Source organism: Crocuta crocuta, unplaced genomic scaffold (genome assembly GCF_008692635.1).
Source record: "Crocuta crocuta isolate KB4526 unplaced genomic scaffold, BGI_CrCroc_1.0 scaffold177, whole genome shotgun sequence".
Lineage (NCBI taxonomy): Eukaryota > Metazoa > Chordata > Mammalia > Carnivora > Hyaenidae > Crocuta > Crocuta crocuta.
This window is the reverse complement of record NW_027531880.1, coordinates 3,175,447-3,195,881: the sequence shown is the minus strand read 5'-3', so window position 1 is coordinate 3,195,881 and position 20,435 is coordinate 3,175,447. Positions and strand designations below refer to the sequence as shown.

At 44.3% G+C, this 20,435-nt stretch overlaps 2 protein-coding genes and 1 pseudogene across 3 annotated transcripts in view; 2 read left to right on the top strand and 1 right to left on the bottom strand.

The window, feature by feature from the left end:
- Positions 1 to 1,553: 1,553 nt before the first annotated feature.
- DKK4 (dickkopf Wnt signaling pathway inhibitor 4) lies at positions 1,554 to 16,840 on the bottom strand. 2 transcript variants are annotated; one of them, XM_077773120.1, is made up of 5 exons: positions 16,596 to 16,840; positions 4,268 to 4,495; positions 3,601 to 3,751; positions 2,996 to 3,148; positions 1,554 to 1,892 (listed from the first exon to the last, which is right to left on the bottom strand). In XM_077773120.1, exons 2-5 carry the CDS (start codon positions 4,376 to 4,378, stop codon positions 1,642 to 1,644), a joined length of 666 nt encoding a protein of 221 aa, XP_077629246.1. In that variant the 5' UTR covers positions 4,379 to 4,495; positions 16,596 to 16,840; the 3' UTR covers positions 1,554 to 1,641. The 2 variants fall into 2 exon arrangements, with proteins under 2 accessions (XP_077629246.1, XP_077629247.1); XM_077773121.1 differs by lacking the exon at positions 4,268 to 4,495.
- Positions 16,841 to 16,938: 98 nt separating this feature from the next.
- The window catches only part of VDAC3 (voltage dependent anion channel 3), a 14,101-nt gene continuing 10,604 nt past the window's right edge, over positions 16,939 to 20,435 (top strand). Inside the window, exons 1-2 of the mRNA XM_077773119.1 lie at positions 16,939 to 17,158; positions 19,867 to 19,935. Of these exons, the coding sequence (XP_077629245.1) occupies positions 19,869 to 19,935 (67 nt within the window). The 5' untranslated portion in view covers positions 16,939 to 17,158; positions 19,867 to 19,868. The remainder of the gene's footprint in view (positions 17,159 to 19,866; positions 19,936 to 20,435) is intronic.
- Positions 19,224 to 19,340, top strand: LOC144239132 (U2 spliceosomal RNA; annotated as a pseudogene).

Below are 20,435 nucleotides of genomic sequence, written 5' to 3'. Positions count from 1 at the left end.
GCATATCATGTTACGTTCACCATCACACTTTACTAAGGACTTAGTGGAAAGAATGAAGAGATGAGATGTTAGCAGTTTTCAATGGGAATTTTTCTTTTCTCCTTTTTCGCCCTTATGCTATATAAGCCACAATACCCCACCTCCTTTCCCTCCTATTTACTAATTACAAATTAGTCAGGACATACCAGAGACTGGGCACTGGAAGGTGGTTCAGTATTTTTTAGAAATTAGGGAACTTCATAAATTTATTTCCTTTGGAGGCTCGGCCCCCACATTCAATTTTGTCATATATACTTAAGACCTAAGTATAGGTTTATCTCTTGTGTGATTTATCTCTTAAATCTAAAATTGGTTGTAATTCATCAGAAAGAGCTTCCCTAGGCAAAACCACTTATAATGTGCAAAATATGGCCGCCTGAACTTCAAACAAACAAAAATTTTGCTTATTTGCCCTAGTTACCCTCCAAGGTAACTTTTTAAGTTCAAATGGTCAAACATATAAGTGAAAACACTCCTTGAAGATCTTAGCTTTGAAATTATATAATCTATATAATTAAATTAATATAATTTAATAATTTAAGTTAATGTAATATAAATTAGATTAATTTATATAATTAAAAGTTGTATAAATATAAAATGTAAAAAGTTATCAAGTGGTTAAGTAAAGCTATTGAAAACTGCATGCAAGTAAATGCTTTGTAACTTGCAAAGAACTGTATACACATAAAATGTTACCTTTTGAATCTTACTTCTTTTTTTAATGTTTGTTTATTTTAGAGAGAGAAAAAGACAGAGCATGAGTGGGAGAGTACAGAGAGAAAGGGAGACCGAGAATCTGAAGCAGGCTCTAGGCTCTGAGCTGTCAGCACAGAGCCCGACGCAGGGCTCAAACTCAAAAACCATGAGATCATGACCTGAGCCAAAGTCTGACACTTAACTGACTGAGCCACCCAAGCGCCTGAATCTTGTTTCTTTATTAACCAAATTATTTTGTAGTGAAGTGATATTTCCCTTACAAGGGAAAAGAAAAAAATCAGGGATTTTAAGGAAGTTTTTTTCCTTAATTTACTGTGATAATTTTTGCCAGTAAGATATAAGAATTAACTGCAGAAACCATTCACTTTCCTCCCCCACGCTACTGTCAGGTACCAGAATTTCACTGGAAGTGAAGTAAAGATTTACTCGAACTAACTGAGTCACTAGATCAGATGAAACTTTTCTGTTGTGGAATCACATTTCTTTCCTGCAGAAATAGACAAAAAACCAAGGCTGGTTTTCATTCATCACAAGGCAGCACATCACAGTGCTCTGGCTCAGTCTATCTCGGCCACTACAAGATTTGATTTTCAGGAATATATGTCTGGAAAGTTGGGTTGTTTTTTTTTTTAAGTTTATTTATTTATTTTGAGAGAGAGAGCATGAGCTGGGGAGGGGACAGAGAGAGAATCCCAAGCAAGCTCCGCACCGTCAGCCCGGAGCCCAAGGCGGGGCTCGATCCAGCCAGTCGTGAGATCACAAGCTGAGCTGAAACCAAGAGTCGGACACTTAACCAGCTGAGCCACCCAGATTTTTAATTAATGTCTGAGATTTCTGTTTGAATACAATAAGGAGTTGTCTTTATTTTGAAATCTTTACAGCTTTTTAGATCTTTTGGCATACTCTTAACCGTGCGTGTTGTCGGTTGCCGGTCACTTGATTTCGACATACTAGCCCGGGACCACAGTCACAGCGCTGGAAGATTTCTGGAGCCTGAGCAGTATCTTTGTGCCCTCTCCTAGAGCAGACCTGTCCCTCCAACAGGACCGGCTTACAAATTTTAGTCCAGAAATGACGAGCACAGCAGAGTCCAGCTCCACAGTCCAAAGTTCTAAGGCATCTTTCGCCCTCTTGTCCTGTAACAAGATTTGTAAGCGCTGCAGCAGGAAGCGGGGGACGTGGCGCGTCAGGGGTTATCGCTGGGGTAAAGGTGTGGGGTACAGAACGGAAGGTCACGGAGGAGGAATAAAAACAGCATGCAGGTCCCCCACTGCTAGATCTCCTACCAAAAGTATATGAAATGGAAACTTCAGCCCTACCTAATAGAAGTTGTTTTATAAAGTTACAACATTTTCAAAGGAAGATGGGATTTCCAGTCTCCAGGAATGAAATAAGTATCCCTCATCAGTGTTTTGTTTCTTTTTATGGGATTTATACTGACACAAAGACTAATACTTAAAAAGGGGCCCTTTAACCTGAAGACCCGAGAATGGCCAATTCACTGCTTTCAAACATTCTACTTAATTTCTGTCACAGATTGGAATTTGAAACTACAGTTTTGTAAAAAGCTTCATTTCAGTGAAGTTTTGTATTTTTGTTTGAGAATAAAATGTTAATGCATTTACTTTCATTTCTCTTTTATTTTTCATCCTGAGGATCTAGAAGGTGAAACTGCTGTTTGTTACATTACAGATGTATAAAAAGATATGTATGTAAAATTCAGTTAAAGAGTTTCTTGCTAACCAGTTCATGATTAGGGCTATTCCCCAGTCCTCTTGCTGACTGCCTTATATTACTCCCAGTATGAGCTCCAGAGCTGCTTACAGAAAGATGAGAAACAGGACGTACTCCCTGTGTGTTCTGGAGTGGAGAGGAATCAAATCACTTTTCAGCCTATCTTTAAAAGCCTAGGAGGAGGAAATGTTTTTCTTTAATGTTTATTTATTTTTTTAGAGAGACACAGAGACAGAAAGAGACAGAGACACAGAGTACAAGTGGGGGAGGGGCAGAGAGAGGGAGACACAGAATCCAAAGCAGGCTCCAGGCTCTGAGCTGTCAGCACAGAGTCTTATGTAGGGCTCATACTAAAAAACTGTGAGATAATGACCTGTGCCCAATTTGGATGCTTAACAAACTGAGTCACCCAGGTGCCCCAGAAGTGTTTTTCTTAAAAAAACAAACAGACCAAAAAAAAAAACCCCAAACAAACAACAAGAGGTGCACAGAATGCTTCTCTTACCCTTACCGCCTTGTGGTTTCTTAATATTTGGCTTTCTTTTGGGTTTGTTTTCCTGAATTGGATGCTCAATTGTTCCTTTTGTTTCTATATCATCTTGGTCATCGATCTGCCTTTCCAATATTGGGGTTGCATCTTCCATTGTAGTACAAACATCTGAGCAACAACCAGATGTAGTCTGAGTTACTAAGTTCAAGGATTAGAACCACAGACATGCTAACCATCATACTGTTACATAGTTTGGCAGCACTTCTGCCCTCAGTTTATATATAACTTTCAAGATTTCTGGGACATATGCACTAAATATTTACATGCACATATGGCAAAGAAAGTGGTTAAGTAATTAGTGGAATCCAAGTGAAAATGAAAGAACTTATAAGGTTCCAACTTGAACCTTTCCTTTAAAATCATTATCTCTAGGTTGTTGGCAAAAATTGTTGCCAGGAAATAAACTAAATAAACTTGTTGCATTAAGAAAAGGCAGCTGCATAAATTAAGTATAAATCCAGGAAATCTTTCGAGCGTGCCTATCGTGGGATATTCTAGTGTAGGAGATTCAGATGCTGTCCCCTGGGCAGAGCGGTCCCGCGGGGGTTATGACAGCTTACCGTTCATGCAGAGTGCTCCAGGACAGCACATGGCATTACGCTGGCACCTTCTTCGTAACCCGTGACACGTAGCACAGAATGGCTTCTCATCTTGAGGCTTGAGACAGAATTTTCTGGAACTGCAGTCCTTGTCAGACAGGCACTGTGAACCCTGTGGGGAAAAACTTGTCACAGGCCAGGGAATCCAACACAATGTAAGATGACTTTTAATTCAAAGTGGGAGATGGAGGAAGCCAAATCACCGTGGCACTTGGAATGCGGTGACAAATCTTGGAGGGCACCTTAATTTTTCAATGTAATTGGTTTTCTCCCACAAAGGAGAGACCGAGTCTCCAATGAAGAAACCTATGTGTTGCATAGGTTACTCGTGTTCGAAAAATTGTCCTACTTTTAAAACTCGGATTTAATTTTCTTATGCTCTCTCTGAAAATGGAAGAAAATGTCGTCCCCTGTGTGTCCTACAGACGGTTATGAGATTTTTGATATATATCTATTACCTCTAGAAGCTGTGCTACAGTTCAATTAAATATAATGTGGGTATTTGTGCCATTCCTACTTGATTTCTCCTCTCTAGTGAGTCCCATCAATCAGTGCACCCATTTGCCAGCTAACACCTCAGTGAGTCTTACCCAAATGAACTTGCCCCCTGCTCCCGGTTGAGCTTTACCTTCCGAGCCCCATGCACATCGGCAGAGCTCTTGATGTTGTTGAAGTCCAAAACCAGAGCACCCAGGGGGGCGCAGAACCAGCCAAGCCCCAGCAAGACCACCACCACCATCCTTCAGTCGCCTTGGCCTTCTCAGCTCTCTCCGCGTTCTCTAAACTGGCAGCAGTAAACCCACAACAGAGCTTTTGCCAAAATGGAAACCCTGCAAGTCGTCCGTAACTGCTTTTCCTGAAGGAAAAACAAATCTTCATCTAAGTAAGGTGTGTGAAATAGGATGAGCGAGGTCTGACCAGCAGATTCCTTCTGGAACGATTTATACCAGATGTGCCCCCCTGATCTCTCTCCACCCCCCTCCCTCCTCCTTCATTTCCTTCCTCCTTACCCCACACAGGCTTCAACAAATCCCTTCAGATCTGTTTGATCAATAGTTCAAAACAAGGACTCAATAGAGGGAGAGAAGAGGCAAGGCTACAGCGGCTTCTCCTCCAGGGGTTGAATCCCTCTTAATTATTGCATATCAAAGTTAGTTCAAAGGGTTAGCAGAAGAGCAGGATGTCTGTATCAAAGGCAAACTCCGATAATCACCTGCATTTCCTACCTTCAATAATCCTTTTGGGGGCGGAGGGAGTCTGTTCTAAGATCTGTTTTCACGGCTAATTGTACTCAAAGAAAGAATGAATCATGTTGGCCAATACGCCGTCAAGGATGCCAAAAGCTAATGAGTTACAAAATATCCTGAGAAGCTTTAAACTCTACTTCAGATAGTGAAGACAGATAGAAAAGAGAGAAAATGCCTTCTGATTAGCACTGGCATCTAGATGTAAAAATCCCAATAGCTTAAAAGCTGCGAACATAATGGCGCCTGTTCCAATTAAATGTCAATTGGAAAATAATCCCCCTTAAACTGAAAATTGAACTGTTTGAGGCTACGGTTACTTAATTAGGAAAACAACGAGATCTATAACAATCCTCCTCTCCTATTCCTTGATGATGGGGACAACCACAGAAAGTCCATTTTACGCAGAGTCATACAATTCAGTAGGAAGCTTTAGATGCATTTTAATATGCAATGTACTTATGAGCAGGGGTGCCTGGGTGGCTCAAGTCAGTTGTGTCCGGCTGTTGATTTCAGCTCAGATCATGATCTCACAGTTCATGAGATCAAACCCCACGTCGGGCTCTGTGCTGACATCTTGAAGCCTGCTTGGGATTCTCCCTCTCCCTCTCTTTCTCTGACCCTCTGACCCTCACCTTATGCATATGCACGCACACACTCTCTCTCAAAATAAATAAAAATTTCTTAAAAAGTTAAAAAAATGACTCAAGCAGAACAGCTCTCCAAGTCTCTAGCTGATTTCAATGGAATGTCATTCATTTTCAATTTTCCTAATTTGAATTTTTGAAAACATCTGCTTCAACCCTTTGTGTCTCTCTTTTTTTTTTTTTTTTTTTCAGCCAGACTGTTAGAAAGTCAAATCATTTAGACCTGTTATCACTGCCTAAGTATTTTAGCAGTGGAACAATCCAGATCTGGGTCAAAATATTTTTTTTTTCCTCACTTCTCATTTTCATCCTTCTCATGCTGGTACCTCAGGTGAATGGTGCCGGGTTTTTTAATGTTTATTTATTTTTGAGAGAGAGACAGAGAGAGAGACAGAGAGAGAGAGAGAGAGCACAAGTAGGAGAGGGGCAGAGAGAGAGGAAGACATAGAATCGGAAGCAGGCTTCAAGCTCTGAGGTGTCAGCACAGAGCCCCAACGCAGGGCTCGAACCCACGAGCTGTGAGATCATGACCTGAGCCGAAATCAGATGCTTAACTGACTGAGCCACCCAGACGCCTCGAGAGGTGCCATTTAACATCTAAAATTGCAGGGATGCCTGTCTGGCTCAGCCAGTGGAGCATGGGCCTCTCTTGATCTTGGGGTTACAGATTCGAGTCCCACATTGGGTGTAGAGATTACTTAAACATAAAATCTTTAACAACAATGTCAACAACAAATCTAAAAATGCATAGCTTCTAAGCCATAAATGGCAGTCTTGGTATTACTGGGTCTTCCCCCAGGACATCAGCCCATTGAAATGTATCTCAACACTCCGTATAATAGGAACATTCCCGGCCAGAGTAATGGCTTGGTACCATTTAGCAGCAGGTGATCTGAGGCTTCCCTTCCTTGGCCTTCTCCCTCATGTTGGGGCTGCTTGTCCGCCATTCATATGATTCGATGGGAGCTACTTCTGCAAGTACACCTTTTTTTTTTTTTTTTTTTGCTTCAACTGAAAACATCAAACACCCTTTGATAGTATGATAAGCCTGATGACTAGGTGTGTTACAGGATTTATTTTGAAGTTGGACAATTATGACCAAGGATAAAGGAGAGAGCCCCAGGGTTCCCTCTCTGCTGGGGATCTCTGCTTCCTGTTACCTAACTGAAGAGAGAATATCAGGGCACCAAAGGCCTCTGGCAATAAACACAGACAAAAGGAATGATGGGAAATCTTGTAACACAGCAGAAATATTCAGTGAGCACGTCGTATGTAGCAGACCCTGTGTTTAGATGTTGGGAATAAAAAAGAAAACACAGTCTTTGGCCCTGAGGAACTGGTGTCCAGTCAGAAGATACATATATATCTAGGGATGATGCCAATGTATTATAACAAGTGCTAAGATAAAGGCATAAATGTGTGGCTGGAGGATCGCAGAGGATGGCATGATTAGACCTTCTAGAGAAATAAAGAAATGCATCTACAGAGGAGGTAATATTGGAGCTGGGTTTTGTGGGATGAGTAGGAGTTTCCTGGGCTGAGAAGCAGGGGATGGCCTCACCCCAGGCTCAGAGGGTGAAGCGTCAGAGGGAGGGGGGAGAGAGGTGCATCTCGGCTCCAGGGAGAGACTGCAGGTGGCTGGGGCGGGTGGTGGAGGCACCAGACGAGGCTGCACTGTGAAGAACCTGATACATCATGCAAAGAAAACTGGCCTTAGTCTATGTGCAGTGTAAAGTCACGTGAGCTTGAAAATGGCGTGACCTAAATTGCTTTCTAAGAAGGCAGTGCCGGTGGCCGTGTGGAACATTTGTAGTGGGTGAAAGGGGACACTGGGCCATCACTTAGGTCTCAGTTGCAATGCCCAGATGATGATGAAGAAGTCCAATGTAAGGCAGTGGCGTGGTGATGGTGAGGACCAAGTAAACGGCGGGATTTTGAAGTTGAACCACTATCCTCAGATGTGGGGGGTAGGGAGCGAGTGGGGAGGGAGTTGCTGAGAGAGCCGGCCAGTTCTAATCTCGCACCCCCGCTGGGCTGTGGCGGCACTAAGGCAGAGAATTCAGGGTGAAAAGAGGTTAGGGGAGGCAAGGTGACAGTTGGTCATGGAAAAAGCTATCGAAATCATCAAGTCTTTGCTGGAAATCTAATATAGAGATGTTTTCCAGGAGTGATGCTCTCCATCTTGCCCCCCAGAGACAGAGGGGAGGAGAGGACGCAGGAATCAGACACCGGAAGGTTACAAATAGGGCATGGGATAGGACGGAAAAGCACGCTTCTCCGTGTCTGTCTCTCTCTGCACTGAAAAAGTGTGGGGTTCGGGGTCAGGCCAGCCTGAATCGATCACAAGGCTGGCTTCTCCCATGTCCCCACAACACCCACCTCCCCTGTGCATCCATCAACCTGTCACGGTGCTTACAAAGCTCTACTGTCAACTTATTTGTGTCTACAGCCAGATGGGAAGCTCTGTGAAGACAGGCCCATAGCTGATTCATCTTGATATCCTCATGCCCGGGGTGCTGGGCACTCAACAGAGGCTCCACGCAATTTTGATGTGATAGATGAATGCACAAAGAAACGGCTGTGGGGGGGGGGGGGGGTGCCTGGGTGGCACAGTATGTTGCGTGTCTGACTTCAGCTCGGTCATGATCTCATGGTTCACAAGTTCGAGCCCCGCTTCGGGCTTTGTGCTGACAGCTCAGAGTCTGAAGCTGCTTCAGATTGTGTGTCTCCCTCTCTCTCTCTGCCCCTTCTCCACTCGTGCTCTCTCTCTGTCTCTCTCTCTCTCTGTCTGTCTCAAAAATAAATATTAAAAAAACTTTAATGAATGTGTAGTAACTTTGTGGCCCTGGGCAAGTTACTTCACCTTTCCGGGCTGCACTATCCCTGCGGGAAGCTGGCTCCCCTCCTCCAGAACGATGACGTTTTGACCGTTCAATGTGTGAAAACACATGTAGCACCTGGGACAGTCGTCACTGGCGCTCAACACCCTAAACACGTGCCTTTTACCTCTTTTCCAGGCCAGAACTTTCCACCGGCACATAAACTGCAGTACCCGGCGTCACAGACGGCCCTTCCGTGGCACATTCCCCCCAGATCTTTGTTCCATCCAATCCGTCGAGGAAAAGTCTCCCCTAACCTCGGGCCTCATGTGGCAGCAGGGCCGCTATTTCCACATCTACTCAAAAGCCAGACAATTTTGAGGAAAGTATGTGAAATCTCCCTGGAAAGTGGCTTTTGGCACATTTTCAAACTCACCAAGACCGCTGGCTCGTTAATAATCATGGCGTCCCTCAGTTGGGATGCCAGCAACCGAAAGATGCCCGGCCGAAAGGCTGCACTGCAATTATCTGGGGATTAGAGATGGGGGGTGGGGGGCAGTGGGGAGAGGGAAGGAAGGAGAGGCCGCTTTATAAATGTTTCTGCTTAAAAGGCACTTCCCCTGCTTAGGTCAGGGCGCCGAAGCTCACACACGCCGGCGGCGGCGGCGGGGATCTTGCCGAGCACCGTGGCTGCTTCTCAGAGAGACAGGAGCTCTGTGGCCGCGGAACAAAGAAACCCTCATGTGCACTGTGGGCCGAGATGCTGCCATCTGGACGCCCCCTGGCAAGGATTAGGGGTTAGCTGAGAATCTCAAGCTGATCCTCTGACGTCCACATCGAACATCTGGGCCAAAGGAACATGTCAGAAGGAGCAGTGCGGCCTGAGCTCAGAAGACACGAAAATTCCCACAGAAATCCCCGCGGGCCCCAGCCGCGGCTCTGCAGGCTGGCTGCCACTCCGTGGGTGACTCACGCTGTTTGTCCGGGAAGCACGGCGGGCTGGTGTGTGGGAGCTGACACCTGTATCCTCCGGAATGACAGCTGCTCAAGTTCAAGTCAAAGGCAGAGTGTCAGAGCCCATGATTTATGGTCGCTTGGGAATGGAAATTTTTATTTGTTATGGCTCCTGTGTCAAAACCAGTTTGATTTCCATAAATTTTGCTTTCCTTAAAAGAAAATCAAAGTAGCCGAAACAAGCAGGTCTTTGGCAGAATCTCACAGGAAATGTTCAAGAAAATAAAAGATGAGAAGGGCATGTCGAGAGGAGACCCAGATTGCAGGATGTAATCACAGAGTTGCTGTAAACGTTACGGTTTAGTTACCTGAGGTCAGAAGGTAAAGCAAACCTCTTGTAACGGCCGAGGAGTCGTCTGTCAGATGTCTCGCAGCTAAGCATGGGGTAGGGGGTTGGGGGGGTAGTTAGAGCCAGGAGGCAGTGAGGTGAGGGCAGGGAGGCAGGGGTCTGGCCTCCTCACTGACTGTGTGGCCTTGGCTTGGTCACATCATCTCCCAGCCAGGGCCCTCATCTGTCCGGGAGCCTCTTAAAGACCAGTGTTCTGGGAGTTTACAGGGGGGGCCCTGGCCACCATATTGCTCAGCTCCGGGAGACCGTTCAGCTGCTAGTCTGTGTGAATTGCCCTCTCTGGAGACCGCCCCCCCACCAGGAGGGGCTGGGGGCTCCCTTTTCTTGCTGTGACAGCCTCAGGACTCCCCCAACTCCGTTCCAGGTGCCCAGCTGGAAGCAGCTCCAAGAATCCACAAGCTTCCTTCTTTAAGGATATGCTCTGCCTTCATCTGTGTTTTACCTTAAAAAAATTAGATGAGGTTGTGTGTGACTCATAAACCCAAATAATGCCTCTCTGTCCTGCCCTGTTCCCGGGTACTTGTCATAGTCCATTCAGGCTGCCAAAATAAAAATACCACAGACTGGGGGGCTTATAAACAACAGAAAGTCATCTCTCACAGTTCTGGATTCTGGAAGTCCCAAATCAGGGTGCCCACATGGTCAGCTTCAGGCCTGGTTCCGGGTTCACAGAAGACTGTCTCCTCACGTGGTAGAACGAGAGAGGAAGTTCTCTGGGATCTCCCTTATAAGGACACAGTCCCACTCATGAAGACTTCACCCTCATGCGCTCAGCACCTCCCAAAGGCCCCCTCCTAAACCTGTCACATCAGGCATTAAGATTTCGACATAAGAATTTGGAGACGATGCGAGTGCCATGGAGTCACCAACATATCACGTTGCACAAAATGTGGGGGGTGGGGGTGTGTGACAACAGATGCTCCTATTTGAAAAGGCAAGAAAACATGAAAAAGAAGCCGCCCCTGTGGCAATAGCTGTCAGCTGGAAAGCGTAACGGCGCCCGTCATCGGTCATTGAAGGAGTCAGCGAGCTGAGAAGAGGATGTGTGTGTGTGATTGGGTGAACTGCGTCACCGCTGCTCTGGCTCTGTGACCGGGATGTCCTTTCATCCATGCTACTATGTTCCCCAGCTGTAGTCTACTGACCAAGTGTATCCAATTTTGGTGTCGATTTTTTTTTTTAGCTGAATGATATTTCCGTTTGTAGAGTCGTCTACCACTGATTTCTTGAGGCCCGTTCAGGCTTTTAGTTGCCTGCAGCCTCTTCCCAGGACAAAGCAGGTTCTGCCACCTTTTGATCTAGACTGAACTGGGTCTGATCCTTTTCCCTCAAAAGTTGGGGGGGGTCAGTCCAGCTGCATTAGGAGACCCCAAATCTGCCTGGAGTCGCAATTCTGAAGAAGCACATTTTTTTAAATGCGTGGGTGTGTTGGCTATAGCTGACAATACTGTGCTCTGTACGTTCGAGTTGCTGTGAACGTAGAGCTTTAATGTTCCCACCATACAACAACAAGAAGGTAATTGTGTAAAATAAAGGATAGGTTAACTGGGCTTATTGTGGTAAATATTTGCTACATATACGTGAATCAAATCATCACATTGTACTCCTTAAGGTTCCATGATGTTGTATGTCAATTACATCTTAGGAACGCTAGGAAACAAGAATGGCTACCCAGGAGCTCTGGGGGAGATAAGCTACTTGCTGTGAATTTCCCTGGGGTATTCTCCAGGGGCCCACCTAGTCCTAGTGTCCGTCCCCATTAGAGTCACTCTTCCAGAGTGTCTCCATCTAGTTCCTCCATCTCCCCGGGTGTTGTATCTGACTCACTGGGTGTGACCTAGTCTTCTCCGTCCAGGCTCCTACCCTGTATATACCCTGGATGTGGTCCAAGCCGCCTCATAACTTTGGGCCAAGTAAGCTGTCTGTGCGGCTGGAGCCCTCTGGCTGGGCCCCGTTTGACCAGGAGTTTCATTCTGGGGGGGTGAGGGGGATTTCCACTTTAAAATTGAAGACAGCGAGGTTCAGGGAGGTCAAGTAATTTGCCTAGGTCACACAGCTAGTGGGTTGCAGATGTAGGATTCTGAACATCAGTTTTCTGGTTCCAAAGTTTATGTTTTCCACTACACCACACTACACAGCTTGCCAATTATGTGAAGTCCACTCCCAAACGTATCAAATTTCTTGAAACACAGGTGTATATTCACTACGAAATAAAATCACAGGGAACACTGCCTGTTGCGTATTTGGATCACATACGACTGTAGGAATCGGTTACCTTTTCCCTATATTACCCTTTTCGAAAACGTGATACAGTGGTTAAGATGAAATAAGGTGCAGGTAGTGTCAGCCAGGCGGTGCCTTCTTCTACATGCGGTACATTGGCAGCACTGGTTTCCTCATACAGACAACTCGCAAAGATTTGATGGTGCCCTTTGGTCATTCAGCATAGGTTTTTTGGTGGGGAAGCCCCAGACACACCGTCCAATCCTATAGGATCCATAACTGTGTTCACACCTTGCAAAGAATTTGGATGAAGCTCTGGCGAGCAAGAGGAAGACAGAGTTCATCACCCTGACAACGCAAACCCCAGCCCAGCGCCCGCTAGCACGGGTAGCTTTGCATTTACTTTGATTCCTTGCGCCCTCTTGTGGTCACGAGTGAAGTGAGCGCTCAGAAGGCCCAACGTAAATTCCAGGTACTCCATTTCCGAATATTTCTCAATTTTTTGGTGGAAATTCCCCATGGAACAGCACTCTCATAAACCTAGGTACTTCCCCACATTATGAAAATGACCTTCACTTTTCTAATTATTACAGAAAAACATGTTTCCAAATTTCAGAAGTTTTGGAAAATACATTAAAGTGTGAAGAAGGAATTAAAAGTCACATATACTCTGGCCCAGCAGAGATAGTCACTATCAAATTTTGATGAATTCTCCCAAAGTTTTCCTATGCAGGTACATACATATACATGTAGCATTGATTTATTTCTTTATTTTTTAAATGTTTATTCATTTTTGAGAGAGAGAGAGAGACAGAGCATGAGCGGGAGGGAGACACAGAATCTGAAGCAGGCTCCAGGCTCCCAGCTGTCAGCACAGAGCCCGACATGGGGCTCGAACCCACGAGCCACGAAATCATGACGTGGACTGAAGTCAGACGCTTAACTGAGACACCCAGGCGCCCCCTCATTTATTTTGTAATATACAATATAATTAATCTATCACCAACTCCAGAACTTGCCATTTCTAATGCCTACATCTGCCATGTGCACCTCCTGTACCCGGTCCCTCTGTCTACCTCCCCAACACTGATGTTCCGGGTTCCCATTCCCTTGTTTCTTCTTAAAGTAAAATTACAACATACACACACAACTTGGGATTACACTGTATTGACTTTTGTTTCCTCCTTTATTCTCCCCACTAAACACTTTCCTCAGATCATCAGATATTGTCAGAACACAGGGCTGTACCATCACCCAGAATATGGGTGTATTATATTTTATTTAATGAATCTTCTAAATGTTGGTCACTGAGGGTGTTTTAAAATTTTTGCCACTCTAAATCATTCGAGCTATGGGGCGCCTGGGTGGCTTAGTCGGTTAAGCGTCCGACTTTCGCTTAGGTCATGATCTCGCGGTTCGTGAGTTTGAGCCCCGCGTCGGGCTCTGTGCTGACTGCCAGCTCAGAGCCTGGAGCCTATTTCAGAGTCTGTATCTCCCTCTCTCTCTGACCCTCCCCTGCTCACACTGTCTCTCTCTCTCTCTCTCCTTGAAATAAAAATAAAAAATATTAAAAAAAAAAATAAATCATTCGAGCTATGTAAGAGAAGTCTTTGCATACATCTATGATGGTTTCCTAGAGATGAGCCCTTGGGCATGGAACTCCAGGGTATGGTGTATTGAAGTCTTTGGCCACTGTCCCTCTGCACTGGAAGCCACCTCCCTCTTGTCCACCTGAGCCCTTCTGAGACATCACCTCCTCGGAGCTGCCCCCAGTCTCTTTCCCAGCACACTCAGGTGCTCTCCCTGCTGGGTCCCCCTGTGCTCTGCGGCCTCCTCGTAGACGGCCAACGGACATGGCTTGCATCTCCTCCTCTTCAAAGATGCTCAGTAACTAGGGGATCCTCACCCCTCATCAGAATTTTGGAGTCCTTGAAAACAAGCAAGTGAGCCCTTTTGCTTTAAAAAGAAACAGGGAATTAAATAAGACCACTGGCATTAGAAGCTTATTATTATTTTTTATTTTTGCATTTAGCATAATTGAGCTACTAAATCTTCACAGTGGGGCCTCGGCTTTTCAGTTGTGTTTTCATTTCTGAGGGATAAACTATACTAACTTTTGAGATTTTTCTCTTAAAAAGGTAATGTAGGGGCACCTGGGTGGCTCAGCCAGTTAAGCGCCCAACTCTTGATTTCGGCTCAGGTCATGATCTCACAGTTCGTGAGATCGAGCCCTGAGTCGGACTCTGTGCTGGCAGCACATAGCCTGCTTGGGATTCTCTCTCTGCCCCTCCCCCCCCTCAAAATAAGTAAACTTTTTTTTTTTTTTTTTTGTAACATAGGCAGTTCAGCAGGCTATTTTCACTAGAGCAGGTGACTGATACTGGGAAACTGCTCACAAGGTAACATGGGCCTCTGGACCCATACAGCACTGATACAAAGGGCTGTTTCTTCATACATCAGTTCTGAGCATGGTGCCTGCACACCCCAAGTACTCAGCAAATGTCGCACAAATGAAGGTGTCTCAAATCCCTTCCTGCCCTAAAATTCTGTTTCTAGGGATTTTATAGGAGAAGACTGCCATGTGATTAGGATTTGGGCTCAGAAAGTCCTAAGGGTTTAGATCCCAGGGCAAGTGGGGGAATGACAACTGGCTGTAGTTTCAAAGTGGTCAAGGTCAGGGTCTTGATATAGACCTTGAGCATTAACCTGGATGCCACGTTGACAGGGCCAGAGGGACATGAAGCAAAGCAGCTGTTTTCCTTGACACTTTCTTTCAACACCTTCCCACATCAGGTGTTGGGAGAGACGAAGTCTCTCTGCATGACCTGGGACTGGTGTTGTCGGGTCCTTTTAGAAGAAAGATCTTTGGAGAACAGAAGCAGGAGGAAGGAATGTTGCCAAGTTCCCATTCAAGCGTTCTTTATAGCCTTTAACGGCCAGCTATATCTGACAAAAGCCAGGTCTGTGCCTAAGTACAGGCTGAAGTGTGGCTCTAATGTGTGTGTGTGTGTGTATAAAATATGTGTGTGTGTGTATACGTGTATAATCTTTGCCTATATAACTTTTAGACTCTTATAGCACATTTTCATTTGTTATTAACGAATGAACATTTTCCATAGGCTAGGTAGATTGTTAGGTGCTTTAGATACACTATTTTATTTACTATTCACTCAATCCTCTGAAGTAGATACTATTTATATGTATTTCACCGAGGTAGAAACTGAGGCATAGAGAGGTTAACTTGCTTGCCTAAGACAAAAGGGTTGGCAGATCTGAGATACAAACTCTGCCTCTTTGGACTCTAAAGCTCATTTTATTTGGCCTACTAGGATACACTGCTTGCTTATGATATTTATCAATTCTGCCTCATTCAGCAGGTATTTGTCCAAGTCCTACATTATGAGTCCTTTGGGAGCATTTATCTTACTGATTAGCCTGAAATGCCTTTAGCAGGTAAATAATAATATTAAGCAGCAATTGGTATTGTGGACAGAGCATCGATGACTTTGTGGGTGTGTTTTCTCCCCAACTTGTTATTTTGAACAGTGTAAAAGTTACAGGAAAGTTTAAGAATAATGCAATGAACACCTATATATCTTCCACCTAGATTCACCAGATACTAACCTTTTAGACATTTACTTTTTTGTCTTTTTTTTCCCTTAACCTTTGAGAGTTAGTTGAAGACACATGCTGTTTCACTCCTAAATACTTTACCATGTATCCCCTAAAACCAAAGCCATTCCTGCATAGCCAAGATACAATTATCAACATCAGAAAATTATACAATGTTGCAATACTAATACTAATATAATACAGTCAAATTTTCTCAATTGTGCCAATAATGTTTCTCAATATGGTTTCTTGGTTTTTTGTTTTTGTTTTGATGCAGGGTCCAATTTAGGATTACATTGCTTGTAGTGCCATATCTTTGTTTTGTCTCCTTTAATCTAGAACAATTCACCAGCCTTTTTCTTAATCTTTCATGAAATTTACATTTTATTTTATTTTTTTAAATAAAGGGCAGTTTGTCATCAGAAGTCCCCCCCCCCCTTTGGAGAGAGAGAGCACGAGGGTGCATGAGCAAGGGAGAGAGGCAGAGGAAGGGACAGAGAGAGACAGAGGGTGACTGGAATCTCCATCCAACGACCCTGGGAAATCAAGAGTGGGCGGCTCAACGGACTGAGCCACCCATGTGCCCGTGAAATTTACATTTTAGAAGGGACCCAAGTGGTGTTTTGCAGAATGCCCTTCAAGTTGGATCTGATTGTTTCCTCATGAATAGAGACACACCATTAGCAAGAATATTAACTTAGTGTCCTCTGTGCATCATGCAGGCATCTGTCTGTACCATCGCTGGTGATGTTAAGTTTAATAAAGCGGGTGACTTCTTTGATGTGAAAGTACCCTTTTCTTTTTAGTAAGGAATCTGTGGGCTGGCACTTTGGAACTGTGACTATCTTCAAATCTAACATTTATTGATAATTTTTGCCTGAAATTGGGTGGTTCCAGAGTGGTGATTTTCTTTTTCTGTAATTTCTTTTACATTTATTAGTTGGTATTCTTCTCTAAATTAGAGCTTTCTCTCCTCTACCTCCTCTCTCTCTCTTTGAATTATAATCTACCGCTACCTGTGTGATCTTGAATAAATTACGTCACTTACCCCTGTGGAATCCATATTTTCTCATCCTTAAGATGAGATAGCCTAAGGGTCATATTCTTGAATTTTAGTCAGTCGGAGACAAAATTCCCACACAGATCTGTTCGTCATCTGAACGAAAAGTCTGAAGTGCCAGGCCACAGCATCCCTCAGCAGCATCCCGGGTCAGCTCCGCCCGCCTTTCCCGCGGCCTCTCCCATAGCAACAGTAACTAGCAACTTCCCGGTGTTCTCGCGAGAGAGCCCCTTCATGGACATAGGTGCGGTCCCCAAGGCCTCTTCGCCTAAGTCAACTCCCGCCCCTGCCACCTGCGCGCCGGGTCCTCCCGCGCACGCGCGCACACGGAGCCAGACTGTTGGGTTCGTCCCCGCTGTTCCTCTCCGCATTCAGACCCTCGGCGCGCGACCCCGGCGCGACACTACGGCGCAAACGCCGTGCGGGTGGGGGCGGCTAGGGGCGCGCAGGCGCCGCGGGGAGTGTGAGGCCGCGCAGGCGCGGACGGCGTTGGTTAGAAGAAGACCTTCAGCGTTGCCCTGGCGGAGCGGTGACAGGCCCTCTGGTTGGAGGTGAGGAGAGCCGACGCTGTGGGCCGGGCAGCCGGCGGCTGGGCCGAGCTAGGCCGGGCGTGGGTGGGTGGTGGCCCGCCACGGACCTGGGGACCCGGTGGAAGGCGGGCCTAACGGAGGGCTCGGAAGGGAGAGAGGAGCGTAACGGGGCGCGGGCCCGATTGGGCCGCGGAGGGCAGAGGGGGACCTTGCTCCCCGGGCCGCCTCAGGTGATGGAGCCGCAGCCCTGGAGTGGGGAGTGGCGCCCGGCCTGCCGAGCCGCGACCCTCTCCGCTCCTGGTGGGCCCACAGGACTTTTCAAAATTTGCAGGCGTCGGGCCAGAAAGGAGGTTGGTTTCTAGGGAAGTTGGATCCTCGAACCCCAAACTCACCCCCACGCTCCCCACCCCGCCCCCGCCCTCAGCTTCCCCTCTGGAATTGTCCAGTATCTGGGGAGCTCTCACACTCCTTACCGCCAAAGACAGGATCCCATACGTGCAGCTGAAAAAGAAACGAACAAAAGGGTCTCTTTACTGTCAAATTAGTAATTGTGTAAAGCAATATTACCTAATTAACGCCCCCCACCCCGCCTGCATCTAAAGCAAACTCGTAAGGTTGTGCATGCCAACAAACAAGTGCATTTTGTAGAGCTAATAGAAATCTGCGATGATAGCCTTATTCCCGAGTATCGTGAAGTCTCTGTGCCTTCTCGATTTTTGCTTGATCATACCAGCAGTGCATTACCCATCAGAATCATAGGCCTGAAAAAGTAAGCTTGAACTAGGCAGAATTGAGATCAGTTAGTAAACTAAACCTGCCACACTCCTTGCAAAGTGTCTGGCAGTGGTTTTGAAAAATAAAGCAAAATTCTAAAAGACTAATTAGGTGGATGTTTCTAAACATTTAAGTGTGTATTTTCTCTTGTCAATAGATGATAATCCAGACTGTTGCCTTAACATTTCTGTTTGAATATATAGTGTCTGCGTTTCTATACTTACCTCCCCAAATTTAGACTTCTGGCAAAATTTCAACAGATACCGGCATCAGCTGAAATAATAGTCATTAAGATCAAATTGTAATTGGCAATATGTAAATAGTCTAGAATCGATCCTTTAAATACAAGGAACTGAATTGTAAAAATAATTGTCCTGGAAGTGGACTCTGAAACCCTGTGGTTTAGAACAAAGTTTTATTATGGTATGAGTCAGTATATTTATACTGGCTCTTTCCCCTTTACTGTACTCTTTCCTTTATATATATGTATATATATTTTATATTATACTCTTCCTTCTCAACATATAATGTCTTTCATATTTGACAGGTTTCGGTTAAGGAACAAATTTTAAGTGAATTCACTTAAAAAGTGCATCATATGTGTATATTGTGTTTAGATATGGTATAGGCAGACACTTAGCAGGAGGACAGATTAAGAGCCAGGATAAATATAAGTAAATATTAGTTTGGATGCGTTGCTAGTTCAGGCATAGTTAGTAGTTGCTTACTGGGCTAGCTGGTGCTCTGGATTTTTCTGGCCTATGAATGGGGCTAATGAGACTGCTTGGGATGAGATGGTTCTGCAAGTGGTTAGACATGGCTGTTGAGGCTGCTGCAGGAAAAGAGTTTCCATTATATAAAGAGGGCAGAGGAGTGGTATGCTTATCAGTGTTGATAGTGCTTCCGAGAACTTTAATCTGAGGGCCATATTGGCAGTAGAAGAGCTGATGAATACCAAGCAGCTAAGATGAAAAGTGAAGGCACCTTTGGTTTTTGAAAGCTTTAACTTTAGAGCATACACCAGTTTTTGGTAAGCAGAATTATTGCAGATAGAAATTCTCCTGCTTCTAGTTAAGATTATAGATAGATTTTTTTTTTACAATTTTGTTACCTTTTTTTAAAAATGTTTATTTATTTTGAGAGAGGGAGAGAAAATCCCAAGCTGACTCCATGCTCAGTGCACAGCCCGACATGGGGCTCAATTCTACGAATCAGAAATCATAACCTGAGCAGAAATCGAAAGTCAGACACTTAACTGACTGAGACACCCAGGCACCCCTATATAATTTTATTTTTAAAAGAGCTTTGAGAGACCGCTTCTCAGCCTTTTAGCTAAGATTAAGTGTAGTATCTGTTCTTATCAGTTTAAAAGAGCTTTGAGAGAGGACGTATTCTAGATGAATACATTTCAATTAGTGCGGTAATTCTTACTTTAAGAGCTGAATTTCAGAGTGGCGATAATGTTCATCTTGAAGATTTTTAATGCATCTGTTCTTACAGTTCTTTAAAACAATTTTACCTTGTCACTTTTACCTTGTCACTTTATGTAGCTCTTTGGCTTTATTTTGCATATTTATATATAAAATAAATATACTTAAATATATATGTATGTTGTGTGTATGTGTGCATATATATATACGTATACATTATAAAGTCCAATTTAATATAGCATCTCCGTCAGCCTGTGAGAAATTTCTTTTCTTTGAAATGCAGTCAGAAAGATGACCTCTGTGAATTGCATGAAAAAACCCTTTTATTCTCCAGTGTTCTGAAAAGTTCTTTGTAAAGGAGCAGAATGCCTTCTCCTAACTTTGCGTGCATTAGGGTGTAAGTCTTAATGATGCAAAGGAAGAGAAGACTGTATACCTCTTCTCACAGGGCTAAATACTAGGACTGTGGGTGAATAAACACTAAATGGTTATTTTTATTCCTTTGTCCTCATTTTTTTTTATAAGATATGTGTAACACACCGACTTACTGTGACCTAGGGAAGGCCGCCAAGGATGTCTTCAACAAAGGATATGGTAAATATGCTCTTGTAAATTTCCAGTTTTGGGTAAGGGTTAGTGTTGAGTGCTTGCTATGTGCAAGATAGTGTGCTGGTAAAATAAGGTTAAGTTAACATTAATCCGCTTTACAAGATTTAAGGGGATAACTATCAATAGGTTATTAGACGAGTCTTTAGAGGTAGTGTGAGTCCCTTATAATTAAAAGCAATTATATACATATACACATACATATATATGCATATTTAATGTTAGCTGTAAGATGAAATAACATTAGTCTGTAATACTTATGTCTCTCCTCGCTAGCCTTGGGGACAATTAAAGTGGGGGGTACATTTTTCCTCCTCCAAATAATGGCAATGTTTTCAGGAGTGTGAAGACACAACTTTTGACTTCTTTGGAGTAACATACATTCTTTGATTCCAAATGGACATTTATTTTTTTTAATTTAATGTTTAAATTTAACATTTTTATTATAGACATTTCATTTTTCTTATTAATTAGTATAGTTATTTAAG

What these genes read in the sequence shown, in the direction of transcription:
- DKK4 (XM_077773120.1), bottom strand. Translation starts at nt 4,378, where the DNA reads ATGGTGGTGGTGGTCTTGCTGGGGCTTGGCTGGTTCTGCGCCCCCCTG. An exon ending in ATGTGCATGGGGCTCGGAAG is followed by an intron (nt 3,752 to 4,267) that starts GTAAAGCTCAAC and finishes TTTTCCCCACAG; the next exon opens with GGTTCACAGTGCCTGTCTGA. An exon ending in TGGAGCACTCTGCATGAACG is followed by an intron (nt 3,149 to 3,600) that starts GTAAGCTGTCAT and finishes GTTGTTGCTCAG; the next exon opens with ATGTTTGTACTACAATGGAA.